General features: G+C 37.5%; 2 protein-coding genes across 2 annotated transcripts in view; both read right to left on the bottom strand.

Moving 5' to 3' along the window:
• EOGT (EGF domain specific O-linked N-acetylglucosamine transferase) overlaps positions 1-290 on the bottom strand; it is a 47,377-nt gene extending 47,087 nt beyond the window's left edge. Inside the window, exon 1 of the mRNA XM_006160355.3 lies at positions 189-290. Within this exon, the coding sequence (XP_006160417.2) occupies positions 189-257 (69 nt within the window). The 5' untranslated portion in view covers positions 258-290. The remainder of the gene's footprint in view (positions 1-188) is intronic.
• A 6,026-nt stretch (positions 291-6,316) lies between these two features.
• TMF1 (TATA element modulatory factor 1) overlaps positions 6,317-13,584 on the bottom strand; it is a 37,367-nt gene continuing 30,099 nt past the window's right edge. The window contains exons 14-17 of the mRNA XM_006160353.3: positions 12,219-12,320; positions 11,775-11,927; positions 9,759-9,884; positions 6,317-7,977 (exon numbers count right to left, since the gene is read on the bottom strand). Of these exons, the coding sequence (XP_006160415.1) occupies positions 7,834-7,977; positions 9,759-9,884; positions 11,775-11,927; positions 12,219-12,320 (525 nt within the window). The 3' untranslated portion in view covers positions 6,317-7,833. The remainder of the gene's footprint in view (positions 7,978-9,758; positions 9,885-11,774; positions 11,928-12,218; positions 12,321-13,584) is intronic.

Here is a 13,584-nt window from a genome sequence, read left to right as displayed (position 1 = left end):
TCCCCACTGCTCGGGCCCGCAGAGGGTGAGAAGGCGAGGGCGGCGTCCGTGGAGAGGCTACAACCCCGGGGAGGTCGCGGCGAGGCCAGGCACAGCAGCCCTGGCGCGCCGGGGTGAGAGCTGCTCAGGGCGCAGCCGCAGAGGGAAAGGAGCGGAGGAAGCCTCCGCGGGTCGCGAGCGAATCCCACCTGGAGTCGGGGCGCGGGGGCTACCGAGGAGGAGGAGACGCTGTCTGCTCGGGAGGAGGCAATCGTCATAACCGGCTACTGCCCCTCACCGGAAACCTCGGGCGCCAGAGCCGGGCCAGGGGGCGCCAGGGAGCAGGCGGACACCTTGGCCTGCCGGCGCCGGGGGCGGGCCCGAGCCCGAAGGAGGCAGGACCCGGGGCCGGGCAGGGCGCAGGGCTCAGGGCTCACTCAGCGCTCAGCGCCCGGCGGAGGCGACAGGGTGGGGGTCACCATCTGCTTTTTATGGCGCTCTCCCTCCAATCTTAGTGTGACAGCCTCTGAGGGACCTACCTACCCAGGGTTGGAAAGACTAGCGACATTTATGGACGCTGGACTCCCCAGCTCCTCGGAGGAAGCCTTAGCACGCTGAAAGGGCTCAGCACGGGATGGGCAGGAAACTTGCCTGTCCTCCCTCCTGCGTTGCACTGAGGCTTACTTTCACCGTTTCATTTCGTGCAGAAGTTGCCGCCCCTTCAGATTTGGGGACTGAACGTAGTGGACAGGACTGCCTGCTGGCGAGGACACTTTAGAGTCCACACATATTTTTAAAAAGGATACTTTATCTATCCAGAAACTCGCCAAATTCAAATGCTACTCTTCGGAGTTAAAATTTTATGGTCTTGTAACGTCGTCATTTGAATTAGCATGGCTTATTTAATACTATTACAATTATTTGAACATCTGTTTTCCATTGTCTCTACACTTGGCACTATCGTTTCCGGAAGGCCGTCTTGAGCACAGTAGAGTTGCCTATAAAATATTGATTTAACTTTTTAAAAAATTTGCCAGTACTCCTTGGAGAGAGGAAAAGTGAGAAATCAACCCCCATGGAGATGGCCACCTGCAATCCTCCAATCTCCTCACAGGATTTTGGGCATTCACTCAAAAGAGCCCAGGAGCCCAGCTTGGGTTTTCAAGCCACTGGAGCCAGGGGAGTCCAGGATTTGAACTGTGCTGTTAGCAATGTGGGATCCAGCTGCTTTAACCACCATGCCACCTGGCTGGCCCAAATACTGATTCTCCTTAACTGATGAAAAGAAGGTTGATGTCAAAATAAACATGCTCAGATACATGAAGTCACCAGTGTTTAGTATAAGGAAACTCAACAAATTGCTTGAAAAGACTTACCTGCTTTTCAAATGTTTGTTTTAGATACTGTTATAAGACCTGTTAACAAGTTTACTAGGGACCTGGTAAATTAGGAATACTATTTGGAATTTTTTTTTCCCAAATAAGAGCAAAAAAATAGTGTTTAGCATGTGCAAGGCATTATTTGAAGTTTACAGTATTAATGATTGTTTTTTGTTGTTGTTGTTTTGAGAGGTTTTTGCTATAGGGTATGTGCACTTGCCAGAAAGAGACAGAGAGAAATCAGCCCCCGGGGGATGGCCACCTTGCAATCCCTTCTCCTCTATTCTCCTCTCAGGATCTTGGACATGCACGCACATGCGCCCGGCTTGAGTTTAAGCCACCAGGTTCAGGACTTGAACTGCGGTCAACTACATGGGAGTCCAGCGACGTAGCCATTATGCCAACTGCTGGTCCCAAATGCATTATTCTTTATGTAAAAAAGCTTTCACATCTAAGAGAACTCTTGCTCTATTTATCACTGTTTGCAACTTGCTTCAAAATAATCAGTGCGGGGTTAAAAGAGAAGTACAAATGGAGCCAGCAAGTGATGTGGTGGTTAAGGTGCTGGACACTCCCACATGCCCAACCACAGTTTGGGTCCCAGATCTGGTGGCTTGATTTCTCACTTTCCCCCCCTCTCTCTGGTCAAGATAAAAGAAATGAATTAATAAATAATTTTAAAAAATACAAGTGAGGTATAAATGAAGTAAATAGAGGCCATACTATGGAACACTACTAAAGATGGGTAGTGAGTATACGGGGATTCATAATACTGTTCTGTAGTTTTGTATTTTGTATAATCAGGATTTTTATATTACATTATCAATCTGGTAAATGTGTTGTAAGTTTGTTGCTCATATATGGACTTTTTGGACAACTCAGAGAGAGTGTTAGCAAAATGCTGAACTACCAGCAGAATATAGTTAGTTTACTGGCTCTCTGATATCAAGTGTTGAAACCATAATTAAGAGGTATTAAAGGTCAGCAGGTGGCACTGAGATTAAGGCAGCTGAATACCACATGGCAACTACACAGTTCAAGTCCTCGACCTGGTGACTTGAAAAATACACTGGGTGCATGTGCATGTGTGCCCAAAATACGGAGAGAAGAATGGAGAAGAGATTGGCGCTTGGCCATTTCCTCTAGGGGATGATTTCTCTCTCTCTGGCAAGTGCACACACTCTGTAGCAAAACTTAAAAAAAAAAAAAAAAAAAAAAAAAGGCATTTAAGTTTTAAGTGATTAAACTTTGGCTAAAGCTGATTTATTTTCTGCTACAGTTGATCTATTTGATTATAATTTTAAAGAAAAGCTGTAAGAGAAGTAGGACCCAATAGTTAAGGGTCCAAAGCCTCTTTTTTTCCCTGTCTTTCCGTCTCTCCAGCAAGCACATATGCCCTATAGCAAAAAATTTCTCTTAAAAAAATTCAGATTGTGGGACCAGCAGTTAGTGTAATGGCTGTCACTGGACTCCCATGTAGTCAACCGCGGTTCGAGTCCCAGACCCGGTGGCTTAAACTCATGCCAGGCACATGTGTATATGTGCCCAAGATCCTGGGAGGAGAATGGAGGAGAAAGGACTGCAGTATGGCCATCCTTCTTTGGGGGTGATTTCTCGCTTTCTCTCTGTCTCTCTGGCGAGCACACGCGCCCTATACCAAAAACCTCTCCAAAAAAAGAAAAAAAAATCAGATTGTAATCTTTATTTATTTATTTATTTATTTATTTTTGGAGAGGTTTTTGCTACAGGGGGTGTACACTCGTCAGAAAGACAGAGAGAGACAGAGAGAAAGCGAGAAATCACCCCCAAAGAAGGATGGCCATACTGCAGTCCTTTCTCCTCCATTCTCCTCTCGGGATCTTGGGCACACACGCACAGCCTGAGTTTAAGCCACCGGGTCTGGGACTCGAACCGCAGTTGACTACATGGGAGTCTAGCGATGTAACCATCACACCATTTGCTAGTCCCGATTGTAATCTTGAAAGAGATGAATGAACCTGGCATGATACAAAACTGAAGGAAACATGGCTACCACGCTATGCCCATCACTAACATTAAAGGCAAAAAGAGCATTTAATGTTGAGCAAACTGAAAAACTCCCCACTGGCCCTTATTCAGTATTATTTGAAGTCCTAAGTATTAAGTTTAGCTTAGTTGGGAGTGGGGTGGGATGGGGAATTCCAAATAGCTCTAACACTTAAGTCTCTATCACAACTGTAGATTACTGAAACATTTTAAGATTTCTCTTTGTTTTGAGAAAAAGTATTTAAATATTTCTATTCTACCCATCTTATAAAAGAATCTTGGGGGGACCAGCACGTGGCATGGTGGCTAAGGCGCTGGACACTCCTTTATGGCCAACCACGGTTCAAGTCCTGGACCTGGTGGCTTGCTTTCTCACTTCCTCTGTGTCTCTCTCTCTGGTCAAATTAAAATAAATGAATGAATAATAAAATTAAATAAATAATTCTTTAAAAAAAATCTTGATTCACTAAAGGTAAAATACACACATCAAAGGCAACAGCTTAAAAGTACCTTAAAGGATCAACATTACAAGCTTAATAATAAAAGCAATATAAGTTCAGCAATAGAAGATAACTTATTTTGTTATATTACTTGAATACATAAATATTAACATTTTAGGACAATGTCTCAATATGGTTTAGGATTAAAGACAGACATATACTACCTGTACAGTAATTACCAGTTAGTATAATAAATAAGTTTTTAGAATTATGTATTCTGAAAACATATCATTAGAAAGATATATTTTTAATATCTTTAATTAACTGTACTTAATACTAAAAATACTCTTAATGCTGTAACTCACAGAAAATTTGGGTTTATCCTCATTTTCTTACAAGATGAATTCCAAAGTTATACAAGTTACATTTTCTTCACCAACTAATACTATCTTCATTCATTGGTATTTACCACTCTAAATAGCATTAAAAATGAAATACATTATTACTATTTTAAACTCTTTATTCAAATCAGATCCATGCTTATAATATTTACATCATCTCCCATTTAGAATTAAAATATTATTACAATCTGTAGTTCAATTCATACTTTTAGCCCTTTACAAAATATGTGATTAAAGTTTTTATACTGATAGCTTAAAACTGAGATTAGGGAAAATCAGATGAACTATTTTTAATGAAAATTTAAAAATTAGAATACTCTAGAACATACATGTATACATACTAAACAAATAGGAGTAAAACAAGATAAAACATCTACAATCATTTTCTTGTGGATACTTTCTAAACATTATAAATCATATGCTTTTAATACACATTCAAATACAATTTTTGATTAATAAATCAAATGCCAATTAAGGGATCATGAGAAAATTTTCTAAAATTCTTTTCATGTACTAAACTGAAAAACTTCATGTTCTTCTGGGTCAGAAAATACCCATAATTAGAATATCATAAGTCACAATAAAGAAATATTTGATACATTCCACATGCTAAACACTGTACAACTGAAGTTTCAAGAGAGACAAAGGAAAGGTTAAAAATGGTAGTATCAATTTGGCCTCTGGAGTTGAAAGGATGTCTTCAATCTGTGCTCAGTTACCTGTACATCAACAAACAAAAATGTTCATGCCTCCTGTACTCTTCATTTACATTCTTGAAATTGTTACAATTTGTAGTATCTTTTTTTAAGAATGAAAATATCTAATTGCAAACTATTTTCTTGTCCACTAAAATATGAATATTATTTTACTAAATATGGATAGAAGAGTTTTAATGACAAACAGGACAACATAGCAACTCATATTCAATAGGCATTCTGCCATTTACTGGAGATTTTCAAGAAACCCATTTACTAAACTTTCTCAACTTACAAATGTATTGACAGACCTAAATAAACAGAAATCAAAATAAGACCAGTGTGAGTATCAGCAATTTGTGGATAAAGATAATAATGGTAACATACAGTCAGAGATTTAAAGAACCATTTATCATTTTTAAAGTGAAAATATTGAAAAAACTTAAGTGAATTAGTTTTATTAATGTTAATATTAGATAAGAAAAAAAACTTTACTATTTTAAAGTTGACGAGTATACAAAAGAATTTTATTTTAATCTTTTCTCTGCATTTCTTTTTTAGTACTAGGTATTTTAAACGAACTAGTTTTCTTAATTCCTAAATTCCTAGTTTCTAACGCTTTACAGAATTTTGCAAAAGTTTCCATTATGTTCTAACTCTGTACATTTTTTATTGCTATCAGTCTTGTCATTCTGTACCTGAAAGGTTAAAACAAAACAAAACAAAAAGCATGGGACTGGCCCAGGACTTATTAATGCAGCTGTATCCCACATGGTCAATTGCAGTTCAAATCTGAGCCCTAGTGGCTTGAGAAACATGCCAGGTGTGTGTGTGTGTGTGTGTGTGTGTGCCCCAACCTCTGATAGGATGAAGAAATGAAGGAGAAGGATTGCGGCATGACCATGCACCATTATAGGGTGCTTTTTACTTTTCTCTCTGGCCAGCCTAAGCACCTTTTATCAATTAAAAAATAAAGTAAAATCAAGAGGATGAAAAGTTATTAGAATTCTTTTCTTAAAAAGAATTATATAATTTATCTTATAATTATTATTTTTTAATTCAACCATAGAAAGAGAAGGGAAGTGAGAAAGCAAGCCACCAGGTCCAGGACTTGAACCATGGTTAGCCATGTCCAGCACCTTAACTAACACGCCACCTGCTGGCCCCAGAATGCTTTTTAACCACTAAAATACAGAAAACTATTATTACAAATTTGGTTCATACTGAAAGAGTATTTATTAGTGCTACAAGTCAGAGATCCAATGACAGAAATACTATCTGAATATAAAAAGAAAATGAGGTCTCTTGAATTGCCCTGAAAAGTTCTCTCAGTCCTTCAAAATAGCTATCCTCCAAGGTACTAGTGTTTAAAATTTAAAAATTATATGAGAGTTTTCTTTTTTTTTTCATGCAAGTAAAAGCAGTTAAACGATTGTTGGTAATAAAATGTATCAAGATATTAGGGTGCTGAAAAAGTCATGACACATTTTTGCATAGAAAATCAAAAAATATGTCATGACTTTTCCAACAAACCAACAGTTCACAGGTCCAAAACATTCTAGTTAACTTCTCAGGGAAATAACATTTTGAAAAACACATACCTATCTTCTAAAGTCATCCCATACTATTTTTGTGATGTTTCAAGAAAAAAGTAAAATAATAAATTACATAGAATTGTAAAAATGCCAAATTTAAATTTATTTTTAAATCTTTCTACAGGTTGAGTATCCTTTATCCAAAAATACCTAGGACCAAAAGTGTTTCAAATGTTTTACATTTTGGAATATCTAAATATGCATAGTGAGAACCCATCTAAACATGAACTTCACTTATTTTTCATATACAGCTTATACATTGCCTGTACCCCACTGAATTCAGTATTTTTGTATTACAGCGTTTTAGCTGCCATTTGTCACATAGATCAGGTGTAAAATTTTCTACTTGTCTCACTTAGGTGCAAATGCTTCAGATTTTGAAGCATTCTAGATTTAGGACTAGAGATACTCAGCCTGTATTTTGTTCTATAGTCTGTTATACAAAACATTCATTTTTAATGTGCCAGAGATACAGATTCACAAAATGTGAACAAGTAATTTTTAAAGATTAAATTATCTTAATAACTTCACTGCTTTTGATTCATCTTATAAGGCAGTAAAACATCTCTTCAAAAATCACTAAATGTCACTGATGCCCTCACATTATCATTACAAACTTTTTCCACTATCCAATTAGCTTAGGAAACTTTGAATATGTACCTCTTTCACCAGACAGTACCAGAATTTGTACAAGTGTGGAAGGTGGGCATAATAAATTTTCAATCCAAAAAACTTTTCAAAGTATAAATTATTCACTTTTCAAATTTTAGATAGTGTCAGTGTGACTTCTGCTTTTAAAAGAAATAAAAAAGTTTAAAATTTAATAACCACAGGTTTAATAACTTTTTTACTTGAATACCTAATGTATATTTTCATGAGTAATAATTAGATATATTGAAGGATAAAGTTTTCCAATATGTTAATATTACTCTTTAAATGATCTCAATATATACAAACACATACAAATTATAGATACAGTTAATTAGACATCTACAATATATATATGAACACTATTCTTCTTACCTGGCCATGTTGATAAAAGGACAAAATAATAAATCTCTGTGCTATTCAAGGCAAACAAAAAAAATTGGATGGTTTAAAAAATAAATCTTTAAAGAATAGTTTCAAAAATAAAGTTCAAATATTGCACAAAATAATTTAACTGCAAATATTGCTATATACTATAAAACAATATTTAAGAAAATTTTTGCACTCTACAGTAAATCTCATTTTCAAATTCTATAAAAGAATTTATTGGAAGTCTGCATTTAGATATTAAACATGTACATTCAGTTTGGAAGGAATTCAATTTTCAGAAGTTAACTGAGCCTTTGTCTTAAAAGTTCATCTATTTGAGTCTTGTACATATTTTTTACATCTTCAAGATCCAATCTAAGTTCTTCTGCCTCTTCTGCTTTTTCCCCATACATCTGCAGAATAGTATTGTATCTTTGATCCAAATCCTGCAAAATATATTTGTTTACAAAGTTTAATATAACTGTACAGAACTTTTTTTTATTAAAAAAAAATTTTTTTTTAATGTTCTTGCCATAGGGCATGTGTGCTCAACAGAGAGAGAAAAGGAGAGGGGACATGAGAAATCACTGCTCTCTCACGGGGGGATAGCCATGCCACAGTCCCTTCTTATCCACTCTCCTCTTGAAATTTTGGGTATGAGGACCAGCAGTTAGCGTAATGGCTATGTCGCTGGACTCCCATGTAGTCGACCATAGTTCGAGTCCCGGACCCGGTGGCTTAAACTCACACCGGGTGCGTGTGCGTGCGTGCCCAAGATCCCGAGAGGAGAATGGAGAAGGGATTGCGGTGTGGCCATCCCCCCTGGGGGATGATTTCTCGCTTTCTGTCTCTCTGTCTCTGTCTGGTGAGCACACGCGCCCTATAGCAAAAACCTCTCAAAAAAAAAAAAAAAAAGAAAGAAAAAGAAATTTTGGGTATGCATGCACATGCACTGAGCATGATTTTCAAGCTGCCAGTTCCGGGACTCAAACCCGATCAGTCATGTGTGAGTCCAGCACCTTAACCACAATGCCCTCTGGTGCCCCCAGAACATCTTTAATATTTGTTATCATATATAAGTCAACAGTAAACTTAATTTTAATACAATACTCATTTCCTAAACACACTCCTATCTGTGTTAGTATAAACGGTAAAAAAAGGAATTAACAAAAAAACATAAAACAAAAAGCTAGATGGGTTATCAGTATAATAAACTTCTCCACTAAATCTACAATTCTCCCCATATGTGGCTTCCTTCTCATTAATTGTGGTCTCCCTGGATCATTGTAGATTAAGTATTACCTGGCATGAAGCCTATATTAAAAACTGTAAGAAAATATATTCTCATATATTTCTCACAGTGTCTCCTAACATACAAATGTAACTCCTGTGATTTGTGTGTGTGTGTGTATATTTTGTGTCACTGGAAAAGTCATGATGCATTTCTGCATAGAAAAACATGTCATGACTTTTCCTACAATCCAATAAATATAAAACGTCAATGAACAAGTCACCACAAATATTGTGCAAAGTACAGTATTATAAATGAGCTTTGGTCAAGTGAATATTAGCTCTTTTCCTATATTAGAACTAAAAATGACTGTGAAAAACTTTGGAACTAAACATGATTGTGAAAAATACTTTGGGTGTGTAACAACACAAGCAAAATAAAAAAATTCATCTTTAAAGTTCTTCACTCAAATGTTAATATACTTTTAGTTTTCAAAGAAATCACTAGAACATACATATGCATTTATGTAAACCTAAAATATGAGCTAGGTCTAACTGGGTTAAAATATCTTAGATCAGATCCGGCAGGTGGTGTAGTAGTTCAGGGTGCTGGACTTCCACATGGCTGACAGCAGTTCAAGTCTTAGACCTGGCGGCTTGCTCTCTTACTTTCCCACTCTCTCTTACTTTGTCCCTCTCTGGTCAAATTAAAATAATTAATTAATTAATTAATTAAAGTTAAATAAAATAAATCTTTTTAAAAATTTATTTATTCATTCATTTATTTTAATTTGACCAGAGAGAGACACAGAGAGAAAGAGAAAGGCAAAGGGAAAGGGAAAGGGAAAGGGAAAGGGAGAAAGCAAGCCACCAGGTCCAGGACTCAAACCCTGGTCGGCGTTGGCCAGCGCTTTAACCACCACGCCACCTGCTGGTTCCCTGAAAAAAATAATTCTTTTAAAAAAAAAATCTTAGATTTATCCTTAAGAATACTTACTCTTAGCTGAGTTCGAAGTTTAGGTATTTCCTTCACTTTCTCTTCAAGTTCATCATTTTGATTTGTTAATTTGACTAGTTCTTCGGCCATTATTGATCGGGTTTTTTCTAGATTGGCAATTTCCAGCTGGAAAACATCATCAGAAAACAGTTTAAATCAAAAGATATCATGTTTAATATTCCTACTAATAAAATCATGTAATGTGTTATTTTAAAAGACATATGTTTGTCAACATATGACTCTGAGCCTACCCTGTCTTAAGTAAAAGGAAACAGTGGCAGGGAAAGGGGACCACCTTTTCTCAGAGGTATACCATTTATATAGTTTACTATGTAGGAGACAGAAAACTAAAGATCCAATCATTTATTTGAGAAATGCAGCCATTTTTTTTTTTTTTTTAGATTTTTGCTATAGGGTGCATGTTCTCCCAAGAGAAGTTTACTATGTAGGAGACAGAAAACTAAAGATCCAATCATTTATTTGAGAAATGCAGCCATTTTTTTTTTTTTTTTTAGATTTTTGCTATAGGGTGCATGTTCTCCCAAGAGAGACAGAGAGATAGGAAAGTGAGAAATTACCCTCCAGAGGGTAATGGCCACACCTCAATCCCCTTGTCCATTCTCCTTTCAGGACTTTGGGCATGCATGTACACACATGCCCAGCATGTTTTTTTTCAAGCCACTGAGTCTAGAACTTGAACAATAGAGTCAACCACGTGGGATCCAGCACCTTAACCACTGTACCACCTGGTGGCTCAGCCATAATTTTTCTCTAATCTTAGGAAATTATGTACTTTCCAGCTATTCTAACTTATTACAAGAACCTAGAAGAATAAAAATATACTTTAACATAGCCCTGACTATTTGGGCTGTATAGACAGAAGCTATCAGGACTACCACAGAATTTTATTAGGGCCCTAAAGTACAGCAATATTGTCTATACAAACAAGTAGGGTATTTAGATTAACTCAATCTATTTCCAGCAAATTCAGGTTCTTCTTAGATTAATCTTTTCAAAGACCTAAAAGCACTAAAAGAGAATGTAAGTTTTACCTATTTTGGAGTATACCAAGTTAATACCAAAAACAGGTGAACCATTTGAACATTTCTCACTACATTATCTTTTTTTTAAGGTTTTTGCCATAGGGCACATGTGCTTGCCAGAGAGAGAAAGTGAGAAAGCATACCCAGAATGGGTGGCTATGCCTCCATCCCTTCTCCTCCATTCTTTTCTTTGGATTTTTTTCTCTTGCTGCATGCACTTGGCATAATTTTCAAGCCACCGGGTCCAGGACTCAATTGGCCGTGTGGGAGCACCTTAACCACAAAGCCACCTGCTGGTCTCTTTTTAAAAACTTATAACAGAGGGGGAACAGCAGTTAGCGTAATGGCTATGTTGCTGGACTCCCACGTAGTCGACTGCGGTTCGCGTCCCGGACCCGGTGGCTTAAAACTCACGCCGGGCGCGTGTGCATGCATGCCCAAGATCCCGAGAGGAGAATGGAGGAGAAGGGATTGCAGCGTGACCATCCCCCTGAGGGGTGATTTCTCGCTTTCTGTCTCTATGTCTCTCTCTGTCTGTCTGGCAAGCGCACGCGCCCTATAGCAAAAATCTCTCCAAAAAAAAAAAAAAGGAAAAAAAAAAAAAAAAAACTTATACCAGAGGGATCATGCACTCACCAGAGACAAAGAAAGAGAAAAGGAGAAAGCACCCCTCATGAGGAATGGCTACACCACAACCCCCCTCTCCATTTCTACATCCTGTTGGGATTCTGGGCACATGTGTTTTTCAAGCCACCAAGGCCAGGATTCAAACCAGAGTTCGCCATGTGGCTGCCTTAACCACTAGGCTACAAAGTCAACCTTCAACTAGTCTTTATCATTAGTCCAGGTGACACATTTGGGGTTCCACATGTCATTGTTTCTTATTTCTCAATTTGCTCAGAATTAAGGTGGAAATGAACAATACCACTTAGCCTCAAAATTTCATTTACTCTACATTTAATTTTTCTAATACCTGTAAATGAGCAATTTCTCCTTCCCTTAGCTTTAGCTGAGACTGCAGATTTTCAATGATGCTTGATCCTGCGCCCATCCTAACAGCATCATAAAGGTTGCTTCCATTTGCTGATGCAGACATTGGTCCAAATGAAAGATCATGAGATTCATCCTATGATAATTAAAAACAAACAAACAAACAAACAAACAAAAACAGTTGTTCATTTACAATCGACTGTCTTCCATTATCAGGTTCAAGCAAAATCGTTCTGTCAATTCTTGTTTTAATATGTCCATGACTCTCCAAGGCAGAAAATCGTCTATATTTCCCTCACAGCAATTACATCCAGATGAACTGCCTATGGAATGGCACAGTCATGGTGACAGCTCATCTGTCATTTGCACATTCCCATCTTCATTATTCAGTTTAAGAAAGTACACACGTTAAGAAAGGTAACATCACCTGAGATAGGAAAGATGTCTGTAGTCCTGCCATATCAACTCCACTTATTGAACTTGAGCGTGACATGGTGGGAGTGCTAGAAACAGAAAATGGCTTCCGTTCCTTAGGGAGTTAAAAAAAAAGAAAAAGAAAATCCTGTTTAGATTAGGAAACAAAATGATATGGAGAAAAAGAAAATTTTATAGGATTAAGGTGAACAAAAATTCACTCTAACTTCCCCATGAAATGTTATTGGGTTGTCAGAAAAGTCATGACACATTTTTAAATAGAAAAACATGAAAAAACATGTCATGACTTTTCCAATGACTCAATAGATATGATTTCTGAAGACTTATCAAAGGTATATTTTTAAAATAATTATTTTATTTAACTTTATTTATTTATATTTGACCAGAGAGGAAACAGAGCGAGCGAGTGAGTGAGAGAGAGAGAGAGAGAAAGCAAGTTGCCAGGTCTGGGACTCAAACCTGCGGTCGACCATGTAGGAGTCCAGCACTCTTAACTAGCATGCCATCTGCTGGCCTCTCAAAGGTATACTTTTTAGTATTAAAAAAGTAGGTAGACTTGGTCGATTATCACAGCGCCCATTTATATTATAAGAACATAATTCATTTTATTTTTTTAATGGAATAAGAACAATTTTGTTGAAGCAATTTATGAACTAACTGCTTCATGATATAAAAGACTAATTAAACCTATTTCTTTAAAAAAAACTTATGAGGGACCAGCAGATGGCAAAATGGTTACCGTCGCTGGACTCTCATGTAGTTGACTGCAGTTTAAGTGACAGACCTGGCAGCTTCAAACTTGCACTGGGTCCATCTGTGTGTGTGCCCAAAATCCCAAGAGGAGAATGGAGAAGGGACTGTGGTCATTCCCCCAGAGGGGTGATTTCTCACTTTCTGTCTCTATATCTCTGTCTCTTCACTGAGCCTATATGCCCTATAGCAAAAATGTCTCAAAAAATTAGTTAAATAAAATAAAATAAACTTCTGAATTTTATAATCCAGTTTCAGGATTATTCATTTTTTTGGTGTACTTTTTTTAATGAAAGAGAGCATAAGGGAGGGAACACATGCACAGCGGCAGGATGAAGGGAGAAGAGGCGGTTATCTTTGACAGTCTTCCTGTTGCCATCCTCTGCTCCAGAATCCTGGTTAGCTAGGATTACAGGTATGTACTGCTGCATCCTGCCAGTTTAGGTTGGTCTGGAATCTGAACTGAGACTGATTATACTACTGGAATTCATCACTTTATTGATTTTAATAAGAATAGCACTCAAAAGGACCAGCAAATGGCGTAAAGGTTACATTGCTAGACTCTCGCATGGTCGACTGCAGTTCGAGTCCTGAATCTGGCAGCTTCA

The sequence above is a fragment of the Tupaia chinensis genome, unplaced genomic scaffold (assembly GCF_000334495.1).
Source record: "Tupaia chinensis unplaced genomic scaffold, TupChi_1.0 Scaffold000682_1, whole genome shotgun sequence".
Taxonomy (NCBI): Eukaryota; Metazoa; Chordata; class Mammalia; order Scandentia; family Tupaiidae; genus Tupaia; species Tupaia belangeri.
Note: the sequence above shows the minus strand (reverse complement) of the source record. Positions and strands in the feature narration are given on the sequence as shown.